This window comes from Periplaneta americana, chromosome 3 (genome assembly GCF_040183065.1).
Source record: "Periplaneta americana isolate PAMFEO1 chromosome 3, P.americana_PAMFEO1_priV1, whole genome shotgun sequence".
NCBI classification, from domain to species: Eukaryota; Metazoa; Arthropoda; class Insecta; order Blattodea; family Blattidae; genus Periplaneta; species Periplaneta americana.
Window position 1 is genome coordinate 69,970,378 of NC_091119.1, and position 21,423 is coordinate 69,991,800.

At 34.3% G+C, this 21,423-nt stretch overlaps 1 protein-coding gene across 7 annotated transcripts in view; it reads right to left on the bottom strand.

Annotated features, from left to right (window-relative positions):
* Positions 1-21,423, bottom strand: part of LOC138696147 (structure-specific endonuclease subunit SLX4-like) — an 88,209-nt gene that overhangs the window by 19,514 nt on the left and 47,272 nt on the right. For 5 of the 7 annotated variants that reach the window (XM_069820713.1, XM_069820710.1, XM_069820712.1 and 2 more), the window contains exons 6-8: positions 14,742-14,900; positions 10,142-12,775; positions 4,675-4,997 (exon numbers count right to left, since the gene is read on the bottom strand). In XM_069820713.1, coding sequence (XP_069676814.1) covers positions 4,675-4,997; positions 10,142-12,775; positions 14,742-14,900 — 3,116 coding nt within the window. The remainder of the gene's footprint in view (positions 1-4,674; positions 4,998-10,141; positions 12,776-14,741; positions 14,901-21,423) is intronic. The other 2 variants (XM_069820716.1, XM_069820715.1) reach the window with 1 other exon arrangement.

The window sequence follows — 21,423 nt, forward strand, 5'->3', positions numbered from 1 at the left end:
TATTCATGTAAGTTCTATGATTTTGATTTAGCCTAATTATCTTAACCTGCTATCATCATATTCAAAATATAATATACAGTATGCTATTAATAAAATAGGCTAATATGTTGACAATAATTAAATAGTGAAACATTTTTTTTACTAATGGTGACTATTTTACTATTCTTCACCTGAAATAATTAGGAACATTAAATCCAGACATTTGAAATGGGCAGGGCATGTAGCATGTATAGGCAAATCCAGAAATGTATATAGTGTGTTAGTTGGGAGGCCGGAGGGAAAAAGATCTTTGGGGAGGCTGAGACATAGATGGGAGGATAATATTAAAATGGATTTGAGAGAGGTGAGTTATGATGATAGAGACTGGATTAATCTCGCACAGGATAGGGACCGATGGCGGGCTTATGTGAGGGCGGCAATGAACCTCCGGGTTCCTTAAAAGCCATTTGTAAGTTGTAAGTAATTGTGCATACTTGACTTCGTCATTCATCACATCAAACCAGTCGTGTAGAGACCATTTATCAAAAGAGTCATTGTCATTATCCGCCATAGGAGAACTCAATCATAATAATGATTAATGAATAATTTATAACTTCATATTTGTATTTATAATTTACAATTTTTTTACTTCTACCATAATTATATTTATTAGGTCTATATTATTTTTAAATGCACGTCCATTTTCAATACTGACCTGCTTATACTGTGCTGTGCGTTACCACGCCCAAAAATGTTACGCATGAACGAACCACCAATAATATATCACAAACGACCACATGCATTAGTTGATACAGAATAGCAGTGCTCGATGCACCTATGCAACACAATGAAGAAATGAATATGGAACATCTTAAAAGATATGCAGCTGTAGAGAAAGAATATAACTTGGTGCAAAAGTATTGGAGTGCAAGAAGATTAATGGCATCATTGCCAAATGTCTAGGCATTGAACATGCACACACTTTGTAATGTTAAGTGAGGAGTTTATTAAAATTATTATCAAATACGTTTTATTGTTATCATCATTAACATTATGTATGTATGTAATGCTCAACCAGATAGATTCAACATCATTTAGTTCCTGGCACACCAGTACAAAGTCCCCATAGGGGATTTAAAATTTACAAATTTTTTACAAACATTTAAATGTTTCCAATTCATAATAGAATTTTCCTCATTACAAATGACACACTGAGATGATGGTAAAATACCCAGTTTATATAAATTTCCACCGGGCATTCATGTCCTGTGGCAATCCTTATGGCAGCTACAGTCTCTTTACAGGCATGATCAGGAAGTATCTCGACTTGTCAACAAGACCAGCTCATTTCTTGCCATCACTCTTTATTTGAAGATCTGAGAGAAACTCATTCTTAAATGAGTGGTTAACTAATCGTTTCAAGTTGTGATACAAAAGTTGGGAGGTCGTCCGTAACAATATTTCAGTTCCTTTTTTTGCTAGGGAGTCCGCAATCTCATTCCCTGAAATACCAACATGCGAAGGTATCCACTGGAGGACAATGACGACTTCTAATACTTTGAGTGAGGCAAGGGATTTTCTGATCTCGACAACTCTTGATGTTACACGATGACGGAGAGATGCCACTGCTAAAATGGCAGATTGAGAGTCACAGAGAATGACAACATGACTGTGGCAAGTCAGTCTTCCAAGCAATTGCTTTAAGACAAGGTTTATGGCCTCCAATTTGCCATCGAAGTGCGACTGATACTGCTCTAGCGACTTGTAGAAGCTAAAGGCTTTACTGTAGGTTCATTAACATAATTAATAACAAAATATTATCATTATGTGCTCCAACATTTATTTGACATCAGTTTCATCAACGAAATAGTTATGGATTGTGCAAATTTGTGAACTGTGAGGGAAGGGGAGGGGATGGTGGGTGGTTAGTAAATGTACAGTATGTGCTTTGAAACTGGGCTCACCACTTCGAAAATTGTATGCTGTGGCTCATTAGCCCGAAGTAGTTGGTCATTACTGATGTAAAAGATCTACGAAATTATATTTATAACCTTGAATCAGAGTGGGTAGAAGAGAAAGTGACGCAACTTCCTCTAGTTCAATGGTTTGTCGCCAAGTGGCACTAGCTGTGTTCTTCGACTGCAGTTTCAGAATCGCTATTCGAACGAATGCAAAAGGTTTTAAAAATAACCATTAGATAAAAATGTAATGTAGAGTACTTTATCACAATATTTTACTTATTTAAAAAATGTTGTTGTTGTCTAGTGTCTTGCATTTGGTAATGAAGCCATTAGCAGTCGTGCTTTCCAATACTTTTGAACTGTAGTTTCTTCTGATCTTAATGCTTCACAGGTCTTCATTCATTTCTGCTGGATCGTTACACAGGACACATATGGGTGAAGCTGAGATACTTGTTAGACAGTCATGATTTGTCAATAGTCTGAAAGCTGCAACTGCTGTTTTCCTTGGTCTCTGGGGGATTATATCTGGGTTGGAAAGTAGTGTAATCCATTTTTTGTCTTTAGCATTTGATTCTATTTCTTGTAGGTATGAATGAGAAAATTTTGTAGTGATCAAGCGTTTTATTGAGGAAATGTTTAATTGTGAGCTATATAATACATCTCTGAATAGTGAATATAATAATTAACTGAAAATTGGAACATTATGCAGGTTTCAACCAGAAATACGCAAAAAAGAAATACAGCTTCGCAAAAATGAACATTTTATGGGATAATAAAATAAGCATTGCTATGAAATTATGTTTTTTATACACAAGAAAGAATGTAATATAATAAAGGAGACACTTCATTTTCACCAATAGTTTTTATCTACTATTTACTCATTAGTTGCAGTTGTATCTGGTTTATACGTAATTCAGGGGGAACAAAAAATATTACTGCAACTCAGACTTACAAATTAAGCTTCAATATTATATCTATGATAATGCAAGTTCCGATCTTTTGAAATATCTAGGTTATTTTGTGTTCTATAAAATTAAAACAATTTAGTAGCACTGTATTAAGTAGCTGTATGCTACTTATTGGAGAATATTAAATTAACGACTTTTCCATGAGACCTATTACTTTCTCATATGGTTGATCAGAAATCTCTTATGATGTGAAAACGTAATAAACAAATGTAATAAAATTGTAAATCAGATTAAGCTGTAACCTACATACAAAGCAGCATTATACTGTATTTTTGTTACTGAAATAACCTTTTCGTTAATTACGACTGAAGTGCTATTATTAAAAATAAAATAATCAATAATTAAACATGTATATTTAATGAAGTAGAAGCTAGGTGCTTGGGTTCAATTAGGGATTCACAATTAGCATTTGCATACAGCACATTTTTTAACTGGCCCAGAGACAGAAAAATATTCAGATGTAGAAAGTCTATGGTGATCGTCACAAGATAATCATTTTCTAATTCCGAAATGTCGCTCTAGAGTATCCTGGTTAAATTTTTTTCTGTCAGAATATATTTAAATCTGCTATCCCACAAGAATGAATATATTTTGTGAGTGCTCTGAATTGGCACTCTAAATAATTCAAGTGTTCTTTCTTAGGCAAATGTGCTCTTTGTATTGCCAATTACGTGTAATATATTTTCTAAAATCGTGTAATGCTAGAATCCTTTGTACAGGGCACAGGAGGGAGTCTTTGAGTTCATTGTATCTGCAAGGCCTTTCATTCACCTTGTGAATTTTTTGTATTTTCACTTCCCTCGAACCCATCACAGTTCATGGCTCTAAAAATGTATTGATTTTGAAAACTCGCACTAAACATCTGAAATGCTGGTCTGGCGTTCATTCACTGGAAGAGATGACAGTCAAAGTAACTAGACAATTTTGGACATCCAGGTGTGGTGTAATGGCACATACATGCACACAAGCGCAAGATCAGCTAAGGTGTTGTTCTGATTTTCGGGTGTCATGTCCAATTCTTTTTTTTTACTTGGTTATTTAACGATGCTGTATCAACTATTGGGTTATATAGCGTCAATGGAATTGGTCATAGTCAGATGGTATTTGGTAAGGGTGCATTGTTATGAGAAAGGATTGAGTGGAGATTTTCTCTTCTTTTAATTTTTTAAGGTATCAAGGCAAGTTCGGGAAAATATGTGGCATGGCATCCAGTTTTGGTTACCAGTTCTTCCGTGGAAGTCCTACCTCCTCTTTACCGTCAATAATAAATTTATCGGCTCTTACTATCAAAACCGTAAAAAAATGGATGTTACAGATATAAGAACGAGCATACAATTTTCTGTCTCTGTAGAATTGCTCTACACCACTTCTGAAAAATAGCCTAGCCTTTGGGTGGAAAAAAGAAACGTCTTACTTCCTTACAGATTATATAACTGGATTTACACCAAGAACAAAAAATTAGGCATATTACTACTCGCTCACATAAACGGCACAATAAAAATCACCCGAACACCATAAGAAATATCTCCTTAATTCCATACCAGAGCGAGTTCTACCTGCTCTGTCCACAGTATTAAGAGGAAAACTGAAGTCTTAAAACTATTGCCACGTCAATGTTTCGCTCAGTTGCCATGGCGACACTAGGGGGTTTAAAAGTCCCATTAGACTCTTGCCGAGTTACCACACTTTCTATTCTAAATGCTCTGCTTGAATGTTCTATGTGTCACATTTTAAATTACATTTGTCTGTAATGTGTGTATGCTTACCTTTCCTGTGACGACAACTCATCAGATTCTGATTCTGCATCACTTTTAAAGTCTGTCTGCTTTCCTTTGTCTGACAAAGTACAAGTGTCTCTAGTATTTTTCTTTGCTGGACTGGCTGAAAGCCTTTTGGTTGGACTCTTCGGAATGTGGATACCAGATTCTGGTTTTTTGAAGACAGAGGATCCTTCCTCTGAGTCCTCTACTGCGTCATCTGATTCACTAGCTGTAATGTATGGATGCAGCTGATCATATATATATCTCAGCATTTTCTTTGCTTGTTTCTTTGTCAGTGATGGCTTCAAACCAAATTTCCTAAGCTCTTTCTGTAAAAAGAAAGAAAGAGGAGAACATTCTTGATAATTTATACTCTTATGTATGTTAACATGTCTGATGTCCGATAAATGCATCTTGTGAGAAGTTTCTATGTATTACTACTAATATGACAAGGTTACTCTTAGTGGGTGTATTGTTACTAACAAGCGAAGTCCAGAGGTTTAGATACTGATTTTGTTGAACTTTCATGAGGTCAACCTACATAGAAGGTAAAACAATATCCATCCGAAAATTCTGTCTAGCAGGCGTTCATTTTGAATCTCCTTGTAGCTCTTATAAGATGTAAAGTAAGATGTGTAGCTATGTCGGTCCAGTAATGTAGTGGATAAGGAGCCGAACTACTAATCATAAGATTGATGGTGCAAGCATACCTGTTACCAATATGACAGTCCGTTTTTATTAAACTTTTAATTTTTTTTACTGCCATTTTTTCTTTCAATACAAGACTACTCCAGAAAAGAAGAGTTCCAGAATTTTTTCGAACAATCCATTCTAACAGGTTCTGTATAAATAAGGGAGAGAGAGAGATGCTGAGAACTGCTAGTTCTGTGATAAGTAAATCAACAGTTAAGAAGCATGATGGCAGCAAGTCAAGGACACGCTGAAGACAGAGCTTCAATGAGTGGTGAGCAATTGAAGACCTTCCTGGAATAAGGATGTAACCAACAAAACTAAAAATTTTCAGGAGAAGGAAAATAATTTCAGAGGTCTATTTCATTATATTTATTAGCACAATCATTTGACTAATGAAACATACAAGTTTATTCAGTTATTGAATGCAATAATTTGATAGAAATTAATGCTTTAAAATTACATTTTCTGCCTAAATCACAATAATTTGATGTTATATTCTTTTTCCGGGGAGCTCTTCAATTAGAAACCAGTGGTGACAAAAGGAATGATAAAACAAGATATTATGGATGATATGGAAATATGATCCAATCAGAGGTATTTCTTAACTCTTTATAATATATTACTTTCATTTCATATGTTCAAAAAAGGTTTTCTGCACAACTTGCACTTATTTGATATTGTAAGGATTCCTACAGTGAAACGAATATAAGAATAAAAAAAATAAAGATATTTAAAAAATATAAAAAAAAACATTATGGTGAGAGGAAGATTCGAACATCAGTCCAGCATTCTCTCCACTATGCTACAAAACCACTCCTAACTTGTAAGGACTGTAAGGAAATTCAAAAGCTAATAACTCGAAAATTAGGGCATATTCGACAAGATTTTCAGATAGGTATTGTTTTTCCATTTGTGTAAACGGACCTCACGAAAATTCAACATAATTGGTGTCTGGAATACTGTAAGCTGCCTTGTAAGCTGCCATTATATCTGAGGTTCGTAGGTTAAAATCTGAGGGCAATGGACTTCTATACTTACTTACTGGCTTTTAAGGAACCCGAAGGTTCATTGCCACCCTCATATAAGCCCGCCATAGGTCCCTATCGTGAGCAAGATCAATCCAGTCTCTATCATCATATCCCACCTCCCTCAAATCCATTTTAATATTATCTTCCCATCTACGCCTCGGCCTCCCCAAAGGTCTTCTGCCCTCAGGCCTCCCAACTAACACTCTATATGCATTTCTGGATTCGCCCATACGTGCTACATGTCCTGCCCATCTCAAACGTCTGGATTTAATGTTCCTAATTATGTCAGGTGAAGAGTACAATGCGTGCAGTTCTGCATTGTGTAACTTTCTCCATTCTCCTGTAACTTCATCCCTTTTAGCCCCAAATATTTTCCTAAGCACCTTATTCTCAAACACCCTTAACCTATGTTCCTCTCTCAAAGTGAGAGTCCAAGTTTCACAACCATAAAGAACAACTGGTAATACGAGGGGGATCCAGGAAATAACGACCGTTCGCACATACCCGCCGCGCAGCTGACTCCCCTTCCTTGTTTGAAGGTCAACTGGCTTCCTTAACATGTGTTCTCATAATGTTGTGAGTACTGGTTGCAACAAGTCGCCATTGTGCATTTTGTGTTACTTCAAAATGAACGACGTGATTGATAATCCCGCAGACTGTGAGGTGAGGAGTGTGATTCGATTTTTGAATGCCCGACATCTGAAACCTGCAGAAATTTACCGGCAATTGAAAGAAGTGTATGGTGATACTGTAATGAATGAAAGAAATGTGAGAAAATGGTGCGAAATGTTCAACAATGGGCGAACAAATGTCCACGATGAAACTCGCACCATTTTCTCACATTTCTTTCATCATTACAGTATCACCATACACTTCTTTCAATTGCCGGTAAATTTCTGCAGGTTTCAAATGTCGGGCATTCAAAAATCGAATCACACTCCTCACCTCACAGTCGGCGGGATTATCAATCACGTCGTTCATTTTGAAGTAACACAAAATGCACAATGGCGACTTATTGCAACCAGTACTCACAACATTATGAGAACACATGTTAAGGAAGCCAGTTGACCTTCAAACAAGGAAAGGGAGTCAGTTGCGTGGCGGGTATGCGCGAACGGTCGTTATTTCCTGGATCCCCCTCGTATAACTGTTTTATAAATTCTAACGTTCAGATTTTTTGACAGCAGACTGGGTGATAAAAGCTTCTCAACCGAATAATAACAGGCATTTCCCATATTTATTCTGTGTTTAATTTCCTCCCGAGTATCATTTATATTTGTTACTGTTGCTCCCAGGTATTTGAATTTTTCCACCTCTTCAAAGGATAAATTTCCATTTTTTATATTTCCATTTCATACAATATTCTTGTCACGAGACGTAATCATATTCTTTGTCTTTTCGGGATTTACTTCCAAACCTATCTCTTTATTTGCTTCAAGTAAAATTCCCGTGTTTTCCCTAATTGTTTGTGGATTTTCTCCTAACATATTCACGTCATCTGCATAGACAAACAGCTGATGTAACCCATTCAATTACAAACCCTCTCTGTTATCCTGGACTTTCCTAATGGCATACTCTAGAGCAAAGTTAAAAAGTAAAGGTGATAATGCATCTCCTTGCTTTAGCCCACAGTGAATTGGAAATGCATCTGACAGAAATTGACCTATACAGACTCTGCTGCACGTTTCACTGAGACACATTTTAATTAATCGAACTAGTTTCTTGGGAATACCAAATTCAATAAGAATATCATATAAAACTTCTCTCTTAATAACCTTAATGGACTTCTATAGATGTTAAAAATCATTCACAAGGAAAGTAGAGTTAGATGTCCCATAATATGGATTTTCAGACATAAAGAACCCCGTCCTAGACAAAATTTACAAGTAATTTCTTATCCATATTAAAATTCAACTCTGTCAGTCATCATCAGCTGTCTTTTTTTTTTAACCAATGCCACCAAGTTGTCTTTTCGACATTTCTGGTCTTCTCTCCTGGCATTGGCTTAGTTGTAACCCACTTCTGAGGTTGGGGCGCTTGGAAGGTGGGGTTACATTACCTCGATGATATGATAGGATGATTATGATTATGATGTGCCAGGAGAGGTCTTAAATCTAAACTTAACCTAAATTCCAGACCACAGACGAATACAGGAATAATCCCCTTTACGGAAAAATTCCTGTGCTCTAACCGGGAATTGAATCTGGGCCTCATGAACTATATCCAGAACCTCTGACCACTAGACCATGAGGCTGGTCTCAGCTGTCTTCTTATCACTGGACATGATGAATTTTACCTTACAGGTATCCACTTCTCACAAGGGAAGCTTGCTAATGGCAAACAGAATATTTTAAACATTGAATAACAGATTGAAACTAACTAGGATATAGGCAGAGATGACTGATCAGCCATTTCTACAAAAAATACCTTTTTAAAAGAGTGTCAACATTAGTATTCCAAACTACACATCAATTGCAGTTAGTATTTCGTCAGGAGACCTTCTGAGTGTTTCCACTTTATTTATTTTTATTTACTGATAAGAATATTTCTGAGATAAACACAAGTTTTCTAAGCAAAAAAATACAATCTTCTTTTTCTAAATGTCATGATTAAAATTTAAATAATTAAACTAATACGAGGGTTGGGGTATAAGTCATGGCAACTATTTTTTTTTGTGAGAATTCGAGCGTGAGTGGAAAATGTGAAATATACAGATGAAAGGACAAGGAATGGACGAAATGTATGGACATTTAACAACACGCCAACATTTTGCTTCTCATGTTTATTATGGTTGTTGCCATAACATTACAGGGTTCCTGTGCCAGAATCATTACAGCACACATACCCGTTCTAAAGGCCCTCAAAGTAGCAACTCATATTGCGACTGTCTGGTATGGAAGGGCATTATTTCCGACAGCTTCTACCAACCAACTGTGACATTCTCTGGCATTCCTCCCACAGAAAACGGCTATTTTGATATACAAGCATTGTTTAACACGAGTTACATCCATCCTGCACAGTGCTACACTGACAACTGATTTAACATTACTCTTTGTTCTATTACAGACAAGCACAGACCTATCTTGTGTTGTTATAACATGCCCTTACCTTTGAAAAAAAAAATAGTTGCCATAACTTATGCCCCAACCCTCATATCAGACAAAATAGGCTGATGTCTTTCTTGTCAAGCATTTTGCATAGGAAACCAATCAGACTTTTTTTTCTTTTCTTTGCATAAATCATTCCAATAAGAGAAAACGGAAATCCCTCATCTTTCATACCTTACTGCAATTATTATCTATCTGTTCATAGGAACTTCATTATTGTGAATAGATGGCAAAGTGAACTCGGGCCAATTACACAAATCCACTGTGCTGCCTCTATAACATACTGTAGTATGACATGGATGAGAAATGACAGGCAAACATTTCCTGTAGTTCTCTCTTTTAGGATAGGTCTTTTAAATGACGTGTAGTAAATCTATGACACGAGTCTTTCAGCTTTATCTCCCTTCCAAAGGAAGAAGTGCTAAGTATTTCTACTGCCCTTAGAAATTTATCACCCTCAGCTAGCTTTGAAATCACGAATCTTAGGTCTAATGGCAGGCATGATAACCACTACAGAATGGATTTATTTATACATTACTTTCGATCTCACTCCACCTATCCCTCATTTCCTCGCCTGCTTTTAAAGTTAGTACAGTATAAGCTTCCCCCCAAAAATTATCTGCTAATAATTGGCGTTTTACATACCTTTAATTGTGGTGTTTTCATTGCGCTGTAGTTTGCAGGTGGGGTGACTTGTTCTGAATATCTACATCCCTTCTGATTCTGTGTTGGTGTTCTGACATTCGTGTCATTGTCACAGTTTGTTTGTGCTACTTCTCCTAAAGATGAATTCATTGCAGGAGCATTTTCATCCCTCCAAAGTATAGATTCATTTAGATATGCTAATAAGGAATCTTCTAACCCAGGCTCCAGCGCAGAACTTCTCTGGATATTGGAAGACTTTTCCCTACAATTTGAAACTTTATTCAATTTATCATTTTTGGATCTTTTATATGAAAATGACTGACTTGAGCTTCGTTTTTTAAGGGGAGATTTCTGAGCAGGAGCCAAGAGCCTATTATTTTCCACTTTTGATGGACTTCTGACTGTCAGAGACTTTTTTGTCGAAATTAGATCTGATAGGCACTGTGAAAATATTTGTGGCTCAGCTGCACTGCACATTTCATCATATTCATCCCAATCATTATTTCTATATATTTTATCAGATTTTTCGTCTTTCTTCTTCTCTCTGATCACAGTGTGTTCTTCCGAAGAGCAATGTTTTATTTCCACTGTATTTCCATTTTCAGAAGTAATTTTTCTTTTGCTTCTAGTAATGCTTTCGGGCACTTCTTCAGCAATATTTTTAGAACTGTAACATTCTAATCCATCTTCTTTAGCCTTTATTGAATTCTGAGTTAAATCTGACTCACTGCTTGTTTGAGTTAAATCCAAGACTTCAACTTCATCATCAAGTATTCTGGATGTATCAAGTTCATCAATAGGCAAAATTTTCTCAGAAGACAACTGAAATATCTCATCTCCTACCTTCTCCCTACATACTTTCTTGTTACTGAAATTACAGTCATCATTTGCAGAATCATTTCCAGAGTGTCTTCTTTTCAAGTCCATTGTTTCTTCATCACGATTTCCACTTTCTGTTTTAGTGGAGTCTGATATTAAACTTTCAAGAAAGTCAAACCTATTAAACGATGATTCAGAATTAATACTCGTCTCTCTTATTAATTCTCCTGGTTCATTATGTACATCAAACGTGATTGTCTCAGCATTTTCAGTATCGGCGCATAAAATATCTTCTAGCGATTCATCTTTTACTGGCGTTGATATTTCAGAAAAGGTCAGAGATTTATTTTTCATTGGGGTTGAAATTTCTGAAAATTTTGGAGATTTTTTTGGTGTTGATTTATTCTTTACTGGAGTTGATATTTCTGAAAATGTTGGAGATTTTTCTGGTGTTGATTTTGATTTATTCTTTACTGGAGTTGGTATTTCTGAAAATGTTGGCGATTTTTCTGGTGTTGATTTTGATTTAATTTTTACTGGAGTTGATATTTCTGAAAACGGAGATTTTTCTGGTGTTGATTTATTCTTTACTGGAGTTGATATTTCTGTACATGTGGGAGATATTTTTGACATGACTGTATCTTCAGTACCATAATTTTCCTCACAAATTAAATTACTTTCAAGCTGCAGATGTTGACTTTTGTGTAAATTATTCAAAGAATTCGTGCAACTGTCACTTTCTTTGCAATTAGTAACTTCAAAAGACAACTCTTTACTCTTTTGCACCCTTGGAGATGGATGACTGTAATTTTTGGAAGTAGATGCGATTGAGAATTTAACTGCATTCTTAGTCTGTGAGACAGATTGCGTCTGCGAAGGATTTTCTATCATATGTAAAAGTAAATCCATGTTACTTTTGTTTTCTTGTGATAATTTTTCCAAGTCATGACATTCATCAGTTTGTTCCATATTATCTAAAAATAAGTCTGGTGACACATTCCTACAGAATTTTAATTCTTTAGATTTTTGGAATTGTGAATTATTGGGACTTACAGTCTGAGTGGAACATGAGCCATTTTCAAGAAACTCTGCTGACAAATTTCGGGAAACAGTTGTTTCTTTCATGATCATTTGTTCTGGGGAAGGGACTGTGGAAGAATACTTCTGCGAAGAAGTATTCTTTCGTCTTCTGACATTCTTATGAGGCGTCCATTCCTGAGACGAAGATTTAGGACTCATGTCTTTCTTCTTGCTAAGTCTTCCTCTTACACTACTTACAACTTTGAGATGCTCTAAAAGCTCTGTAACTCTGTACCTTTGAGCTAGTCTCCTTACACGCAAAAAGTCTTCTTCATCAAGATGAAGAATCTTACTACTAAGACCACAGTATAAAAACTGAAGAAAAGCTAGCGCTGCTTTGTGCGAAACATCAATCCACAACAACATATCTGAAACTCTTTTACAGTTTTCAAGAGGCATCTCAGAGACAACGTCATTTAGTATTGCTTTACAACGAACATACAGCACCAGTTTATGAGCTGGTATCTCTATATCTTTCTCTACGTGGATTGTTAGATCACTCATGATCTTCTTATTCAGAATTGATTTCCAATCACTAATAAGTGTTTCTGCAATGGAATTCTTATCTTTACCAACATTTTCATCTGCCAACACACCATGTGGTGCACTGTAGCTTATAGATTGCTTCAATTTGATGCCTTTATCTTTTGCAGCAGTAGTCTTCAATCGAGGCTCTTGGTCTCTCAGTCCAGGTGAATAAGATTCTTGCAGAATAGGTGCTGCATGAGTTTTTTCCTGTAAATAGTTAAAAACAATCTTAAAAGATGCTATGCTCAACTATACTTGATTGAATGATTTCACTTTCATATATAATATTTTTATTTTTCATTGTTTGGTACACTCCTTTAACACTTGTATAATCACTGATTAAAGTTATAACTTCTTTACTGAGTTAATATTGTAACAATTACCTGGCAGACTAGTTCAATGTGGTGTCCGTCAAGCCTAGACTTCTTCAGTTGAAGTTATTTTGTTTTTAGTTTCTCATTATATGAAGAATTTAGTTGATTATAATAACGATTTTCTAGTGTTAATATGACAAACTAAGTGGTATATTATCTAGTTGACTAGTTTTGACTTTCGTTTCACTCATCCTCTGAATTAGTGAGGTTCTCATTTCTTCAGTTGTTTTGCTGGGAGGTGCATTTGTGTTTGTTAATGTGGAGTCAAATAGGGTGTGTGTTCTGAAATTTAATTAAGTTATGTGTTGAAGATGTGTATACATCACATTAACATACGAAAACAGAAACGTACATAAGATCGCATCTTCATTCAGAAAATTAAATGACAACATTGCATACAGAACACAAAACATGCTACAAAAATATCTCAACACACAAACAAGACAAACAAACAAGTATAATCTAACAGGAGTACTGTATTCAAATTAATATGCAACAGTTGTAACAATTTCTACATTGGACAGACTGGGAGATTATTTCAAACATGAAGCCATAACAGAACAACTTCACATATGCAGAACACATCACAAATACCAACCACAGATACAGCTACACAAAAACAGACATGGAAATTCTACACATTCAACCAAAAAACCAAAAATTAAATACACTAGAGCAGTACGAAATATACAGACACATAAAAACACACCCACAACACATCCTCAACACACAACTAAATTTCGGAACACACACTCAATTTGACCCCACACTACCAAACACAAATGCACCCCGCAACAAAACAATTGAAGAAACTGGGAGAAGCGAGAACCTCACCAGTTCTCAGGATGACTGAAACAAAAGTCGAAACTAGTCAACTAGATAATATTTTCAGATTAACACTAGAAAATCGTTATTATAATTAACTACATACTTAAGTGATGCAAGGTGTTAGAAGTGTGTAATCAAGATGTATAATAAAGAGAAAATACTGATACTGAAAAAATTTGATTTCGAGATTTTCAAGGGAGAAAATATACGTTTTCAGCCAGCATTCTTCACATCCTGCCATCTGTATATGTACAGTGACAATATTTGACAAATTTTGTTTAGTCAGTATCTATGAGTCAATTCATCTGGGAATGATGTACATAAAATAAATTTTACTAAAAGATAAGTGGTTCTTCATTTGAAATGAATAACAAAAAATGTTAATTTCTTAAAAACTAGTTCAAATTGTTTTCTTCTTAAGTTTTACAAAAGTCAAATTTTTGTACAATAGGCTACATCTGCGTGAGTACGACCATTGCCTTAGTGAGAGTACAGTAGCTGTCTGGTTTAGCTTTTGTTGCGTAGTATACATGATCTCCATGAAAGGAAAATAGGCAAAAATTGGAAGAATAGGGAGTCCCAGTCATGTCATTCAAATTAAAAATGCAAGATTGGGAGACGAAAATTTCACAGAAACTGTATTCTTGGGGTAACTGACGTGGTAACAAATAAGCTGAAGACAGATGTCCCAGCAATAAAAACAGCAAATGACGAAAGAAATAGCATAGAGACTAAGAAAATCCATCTAAAATTTCACTTGCACTTGCCAGAATAGGAACAGTGCAGAAACAAGATGTTACTTGGTTAACAATGTACCAAATCTTCATTCATCAGTCAAATTATTCCTTTATTGAACAAATGTATGAGTGAATTACAATCAATTTTTAATTGATATAAGATTGGAATTGTAAACGAACACATAGTATATACTGTACATGTGTAGAATATTTAGCAGGTTAATTTATACTTACTGGAGTTTCATTTCTCCCCGGTATTTGTGACAGATGTTTCAGTTTATCACCAGCTTTTACCTTGCATGGTGAAATGAATTTGGAAAGATCACTGACATAATATGAATCGCCCTCCTTTTCCAAATCCGCAAATGAAACCATATCCCACAGCATGTGAGTCTGTATATGCACAAAAAACAATAATAATAATAATAATAATAATAATAATAATAATAATAATAAATTAAGAGCTTAAGGCAATAATAACAGTGAAATTTTAAGTCATACTACAATATCATATAATTTTTTACTTAAAGGCCCCCTCTGATATATTTCAATTGGAGGATGTCAGAAAGAATGTATAAAATTAATTAACGAGAAAAAAATCCGAACTCTCTGCATGGTCTAGTTCCCGAGAAATCCCCGAGTTTTATGCATGTCTTATTTGATTGTGATGTCATGCTTGCCCATTGTCGAGTTACTGTTATTGCTTAACACATTTCTTATAGCTTCTTCCATGTTTCTCACTTCCAAAATGTATAGATATTATAATTATTATAACTAGAGACGAGAATTCCATGCAAATGTATGTTTTTACAGGAACTTAGAACATAGCTCAAACTTAGAACTTATCCATTTCATTACTTTCTGGTTCCAAATATGTGTACTTTTTCCGTGCATATTTTCATGTTTTGGCCTTTTTGGGGATAAAAACATGCATAATGCATATTTAGACAATTTTTAGCTTAATCATGCATATAATATACATTATATTCAGTTTAAATGCATGTTTTAAGGGGTTTTGAGTGGACACCTCAGTTTCTCGATTTTTAAGACCCTCATTTTAGCTTCACCAATCAGAACTGAAAAGGAAAAGAAAATAAAACTAAATAACAGAAAAAGGTTCATTCAAGTTTGCACCCATACTTTCTTGCGATGTAGAGAAGCCATTCTCTACCTATAAAAACATATTAACTGACAAGTGCAGGAACCTCATAGAAACAAATTTAGAAATCCTGTTTTTTGTTAACTGTGAAAAAAAAAAATAAATAAATAAAATAAAATAAAATAAAAATAAAAAATAAATAAAATAAGAAATTTGGAACGAAAATGAAAGTGCATATTTTTATGTATTTTTCGCTTGATCGTGCATGTTTCATAGTTTGATAGAGCATGAATGCATGCATATTTTCGGATTTTATAGTCTCTAATTATAACTAAGAAGTGTGGGAACAATGAAAGAGTTAACTTTCCATTGCATGTCATATATCTGACAGATACTCTTCTCCAAAGAACAACAACAGCAGCAGCAACAGCAATAAAAAAAAAATAATAATAATACTAAACCAACTTGTTCCTATAGCCAAAATAATCCACTTCTTTATCAGGAACCCTTATAAAGTTAACATAATATTCTCCATCATATTCAAGATACTCTTTTCTGATTCTGCTCACGACACAGGTAGGAATCTCCCCCCCCCCCCTCAGAGGAGTTCAAGAATTCATCCAATACACAAATTTTCTCTATGCTGCATAACAAAAATGTCTGTTTATGTTTTTAATTAAATTTTTTAGAAATCAATATTGCCCTCACAATCATTAATTTGATTAGTAGTATTTAAAGTGTCTAAATTCAACACAATTGTTTCGAACAAATCATGGGACGTTGTGTACTCTGCACTACTACTTACATTTTTTTTATTATTTCACTTTCGTGACAACAACGACATTCCTCGTTTGTTGATATTATTTCGCACTGACCACACTGACACCATATGCCTATGGCTTTTGAATCTACATTATCAAATCTTTATTATTATCTTTTTTTGCTTTTCTGCAGTTCGAACTTGAATGGCTTAATCCCAGATTGACTGGCGTGAATTGAGGCAATACAGCAGATACAAGTCACTGAATAGAAATGTTAATTGTATACACTTGAATCAAGTTGGGCAAACATAACATCATACACTTCAAAGATATATACACACAGCTGAAACTTCATCTCTAATTATTCCAGTAATCTGCAATTTCACCATTATTCACAGGAAAATGGAGACTACTGTAATAAACAATATTATCAATACATGATTTTTCATCAGAGTGGTCTTTTAATTGAAAATGACACTGAAATAGGCAAAAAAATAACAAAGGTGAGATGAGGATGACAGTGAAGTGGTGGTAGTGGAAGCAGAGAGAGAGCAAGGACACTGGTGGCAATGGAGGGGATGATGGCAGAGGGGATAGGCAGGAATCATTGTGACATGAAGGTGGTGCTGGTGATGTAATACAGTAATTATACATGTAACATAAAAATGTAAAAGTGACTTCAAACACCTTGCGCATATTTTTACACGTGTTTAATATTAGTTTTTGTTCTAAGTGCCTAAAAATTAAGATCTTCAGAAATCACACAATGCACCATGTATGAGAAAAATCCTCTATCAAAGGTATTGTTTGCAATATGTAAAGTCCGTTTTAATTTTTGCATAATAATCAATTATAATTTAGTATAGGATTATTAATGTGGTGTGATACTGAGTGATTTATTTTGTACAGTTTTCAATATACCTGATTTTTAAACAATTTTCTTCTGAATGTTTCAACAATTTTTTTTTTAATAAATTTACTGAGGATTTATTCAATGCCATATTTAATATACGGAGTGCTTCAGAATTCAACCAAACAAATTTAAGAGGTTGTGTGGGGCCCTAGGTAGTATTTTGAAATAAGGAAACTACAGGTCTGCGGGTTCAGAGTTGAGGCAGCTAATGGCGTGAAATATTTTTTGGACCAGTATGCCACTGACTGAATCTGCACATGGCATAGTGGTACATTTGAAAATGTGTCGAATACAATATTGCTATGTCTTTGTAACACAATCAGTAAACACTGAAGGTGGTTTCTATCAGAGGATAAGATTGAACGTTCAAACTTCAGCAGGTACTTCTTTTAACTTAGGTTATGTAACTTTAAACTTGTTTTGTAACATTGAAAAGCCAGCTCTAGTTATTTTGTAATGTACATAATAATGGCAATAATTGTTCAGAAGGGTGAAGAAATGTCATATTTTTAGAAATGGATATCAATTACTCTGGACAAATTATGAATTCCATGCAACTTAAACATTAAAATGGGACAAAAAAGCATGAAAATAATAACACAGAATGCAAAAAGTCATGAATTCGTCACCTTCACAACCAAAGGCCAGCATGTTTCCAACAAATACCTAACTGAGCTCCATAGAAGTCCAATACAACTGACTTGTTCTCAAGTGAACTGTAATGAACCAATAGGGCATGCTGAATAAAAAAAAAAAGAAAAATCTATATATATATATATATATATATATATATATATATATATATATATATATATGTATCATTTGAACTGGTAATGGAAATTATGGGAAAACGACTGAATGGACTTTAATGAATGACCCGTTATTTTGTAGCTTGGCATCCAAGGATTTTCAGAAAAATAGTAACTTTCAGTGAAGCGTTAGTTTTCCTACATAATTTTCCTATTTTCCAAAATTCATCCTTCGTCAGTTTTGAGAACTAAGTGCATTTCAGAATAAAACAAAACACACACTACAATAAACAATAGGCTATTACACGAAGGCCATGACCTGCAGGATTGCTGGCATATTTAGAGCTCAAATTCAATTGGTTAGTAAAAGCTTCAAGGTTTACTAAAAATAATTCAAAGGTCTGATTCTGCGGTGTGTAATTTTCTGAGTACAGCTGTGTATTGGATATTAATATCTACAAATCTTGATGTGGTTTGATGACATTATTACCATTAGAAATTAATATTATCATAGTTAATGCCATGATGTGACTATTTTTAATTAATTATACATATTAATGCTATATTAATGATATGAAAGTGAAACGTTTTGAGATTATATAAGTAAGTTAGATGTAGAAATATATGAAATTAGATCTTCATTTCTATAATTTATTGAGTGGCGGCTATGTACAAAAGTTACGTAAGATAATAATATTGTTATTAAAAATGAAATATTTTACAGTTATTAATCAAGTGGTGTTGTGTCTTTTTTATATATTTAATGGCGGTGTGGTGTAGATATTTATATGCGTCATTCTCTTCAGTATTGATTGACTCGAGAGAGCACAAAAATTACAGTTCCTAAGGAAAGACCAAAAGGTATTACTTACTCATAAAATAAGAGGCCTACAAAATTTTGTAGTCTCTTGATCATTGCAGCAAGATCTCTTAGTAGGATAAAATGATTTTACTCTGTACATTTCAAGCTCTCCATGCAGCAGCTATACAAAGACGCTATGTCTATGGTTCGAAACTGTAACAAACCTGACATTTTCTTAACTTTCGCCTACAATCCACATTGACCTGAAATAGCTATTGCTTTACTCCCACATGAAAAACCCACTCATCGTCCTGACATTGTTACTTGCGTTTTCGCGTTGAAACTCAAAAACTGAAGGTGGATAGGTTCAAGAAAAAGTATTTGGCATAAAGAAAACCATTCAGAGGGAATATATTTCACTATTATGGAAGCAAATAACTTTCAAAATGTCTGGTATTCTTCATTGAAAATAAATATGAAAAATTTTTATTTGAACGTCTAATGGACTTAGTTTGCAGCATTTGCTGCATAAGCTACTAGTCAGAGCCATCTTCCGTTACAAACTGGAGCATGGTTTGGCAACTGAGTCATTCCACGTCAAATCGCACAAAATTATACAAATTTTGACCTTCATATTTCTGATTGCGTTTATATTTTTTTTACCAACTCTATGGGTCTCATAAACCAACAAGTGTATTTTTATTTCCTCCTAAGTCCACATGTTTTTAAAATATTACATGTTAAAAATTCGTTAAAAATGTCGCACAATGCAACATTTAAAGCGTCATATTTCTGACGATATTGATGTTAAAATTTTTTTTTTAATGCATTTAAAAGCTTAAAGTACTGTCTTTTATTAAATATTTACTAACTAATTTTAATATAATTATTTCAAATATTTTCTTATAATTCAATTTTTAAAACATATACATCAATGTGAAATAGCCCTATTAAAAATCTAAAAAAATGCCTACTAGGTGCACTGAAGTATTCTTAATAATTCCAGAAAAAATCAGAATGGGATCTCCAATAGTTTAATGGAAATTTAATTACTTATGACAGAATGTGTAGCGGTCGGCGCAGCAGCAGTGGACGGGAAGCGATAAAGCGCGCTAAGAGGTTTATCGGCGCTGGATAACTGACTGAACGTTGCAACATTACACCCAGTACAGATCAAGTTACTCGAGGAAACACTGCTAATTTACTTATTATGATATCTTCAAATAATTGTACATTATGCTTTTCAAATGTTTCTTTTCATTCACATTTTAAATTTTCATTCACCTACCTTCTTTCTTGAAAGAAAATTGTTTTACTAAATCTTCAGTTTTTGACAACGGAATGAAAGAATATAATTTTAATGTACCAGTTATTGGTTTTAGATTATGGTATCTGGCCTGCAAATTTTCAGTGTGGTTTTTGTGCTTATTGAATGGACAAAATATAAATGACACGTTAGAAATGTTTTTTGTGACTAATCAAACAATTTTTTTTTTGTGTTGTTATAGGGAAAAAAAATGTTAAAAAAATGTTATGTTTTATTTAACGACGCTCACAACTGCAGAGGTTATATCAGCGTCACCGGATGTGCTGGAATTTTGTCCCGCAGGAGTGCTTTTACATGCCAGTAAATCTACTGACATGAGCCTGTCGCATTTAAGCACACTTAAATGCCATCGACCTGGCCCGGGATCGAACCCGCAACCTTGGGCATAGAAGGCCAGCGCTATACCAACTCGCCAACCAGGTCGACTTGTTATAGGATCTTGTACAGGCTAACTCTGCAAGTCTTGTAACAGTATCTCCAATGCCAACACATGGACCTTTACCATGCGACATTGCAAAGAAATGTCATTCAGCACTAATTCCATAATCGTCTTCATGTAAGCAATTATTTTTTAAATTCTTTTTTTTTTTGTATTGTGAACTTGATCCATTAGAAAAGTAGATGATTTTTTTTTCATATCGTTGAATTCTTGCTTTAAGAAATTGATTGCTTTGGATTGAAAAAAGTGAAAGGCATCGGTGTCATGTTTCATGGTTTCTGAGATGACATTACTTTTTTAACGAATTTCTGTATCTCCTTTGAAATATACTACGAAAGGATTTATTTATTTAAATATACAGAATAAAGAATATAATTACAAATAAGAGAAATAGAAATAAAATAATACAATCAATTTAAAAAAAGGAGATGCAGTAGTATTAACAAAATTTGAGACCGAATGAGCAGCGCTCGTGTTCGGTCACAGTTCAGATATAATATTAATAGGCCTATAAGAGAATATAAGATAAAATAAAGTAGGAAGTAAAATTAAAATTGTACTGTATTGTGGCTTGGCATATGTTCCAATGCACACCTTGTATTAAATCTTGTATTACAAATGAATAATTTTCAGAAAAGTCTGCAATAACTATGTAATTTTCAGGTTGTACTTTCTTTGCATTCCATCAAAAATAAAATATGGCTGACTTTTGAATGGATGATGATGCATCTTCTACATGAAAAACTTAACATGCTAGGGAGCCTTTTACTTTTGAAACTTTTCACGGGGGTATCGTTTTGTTGTATCTTTCTTTTCTTGATAGGGG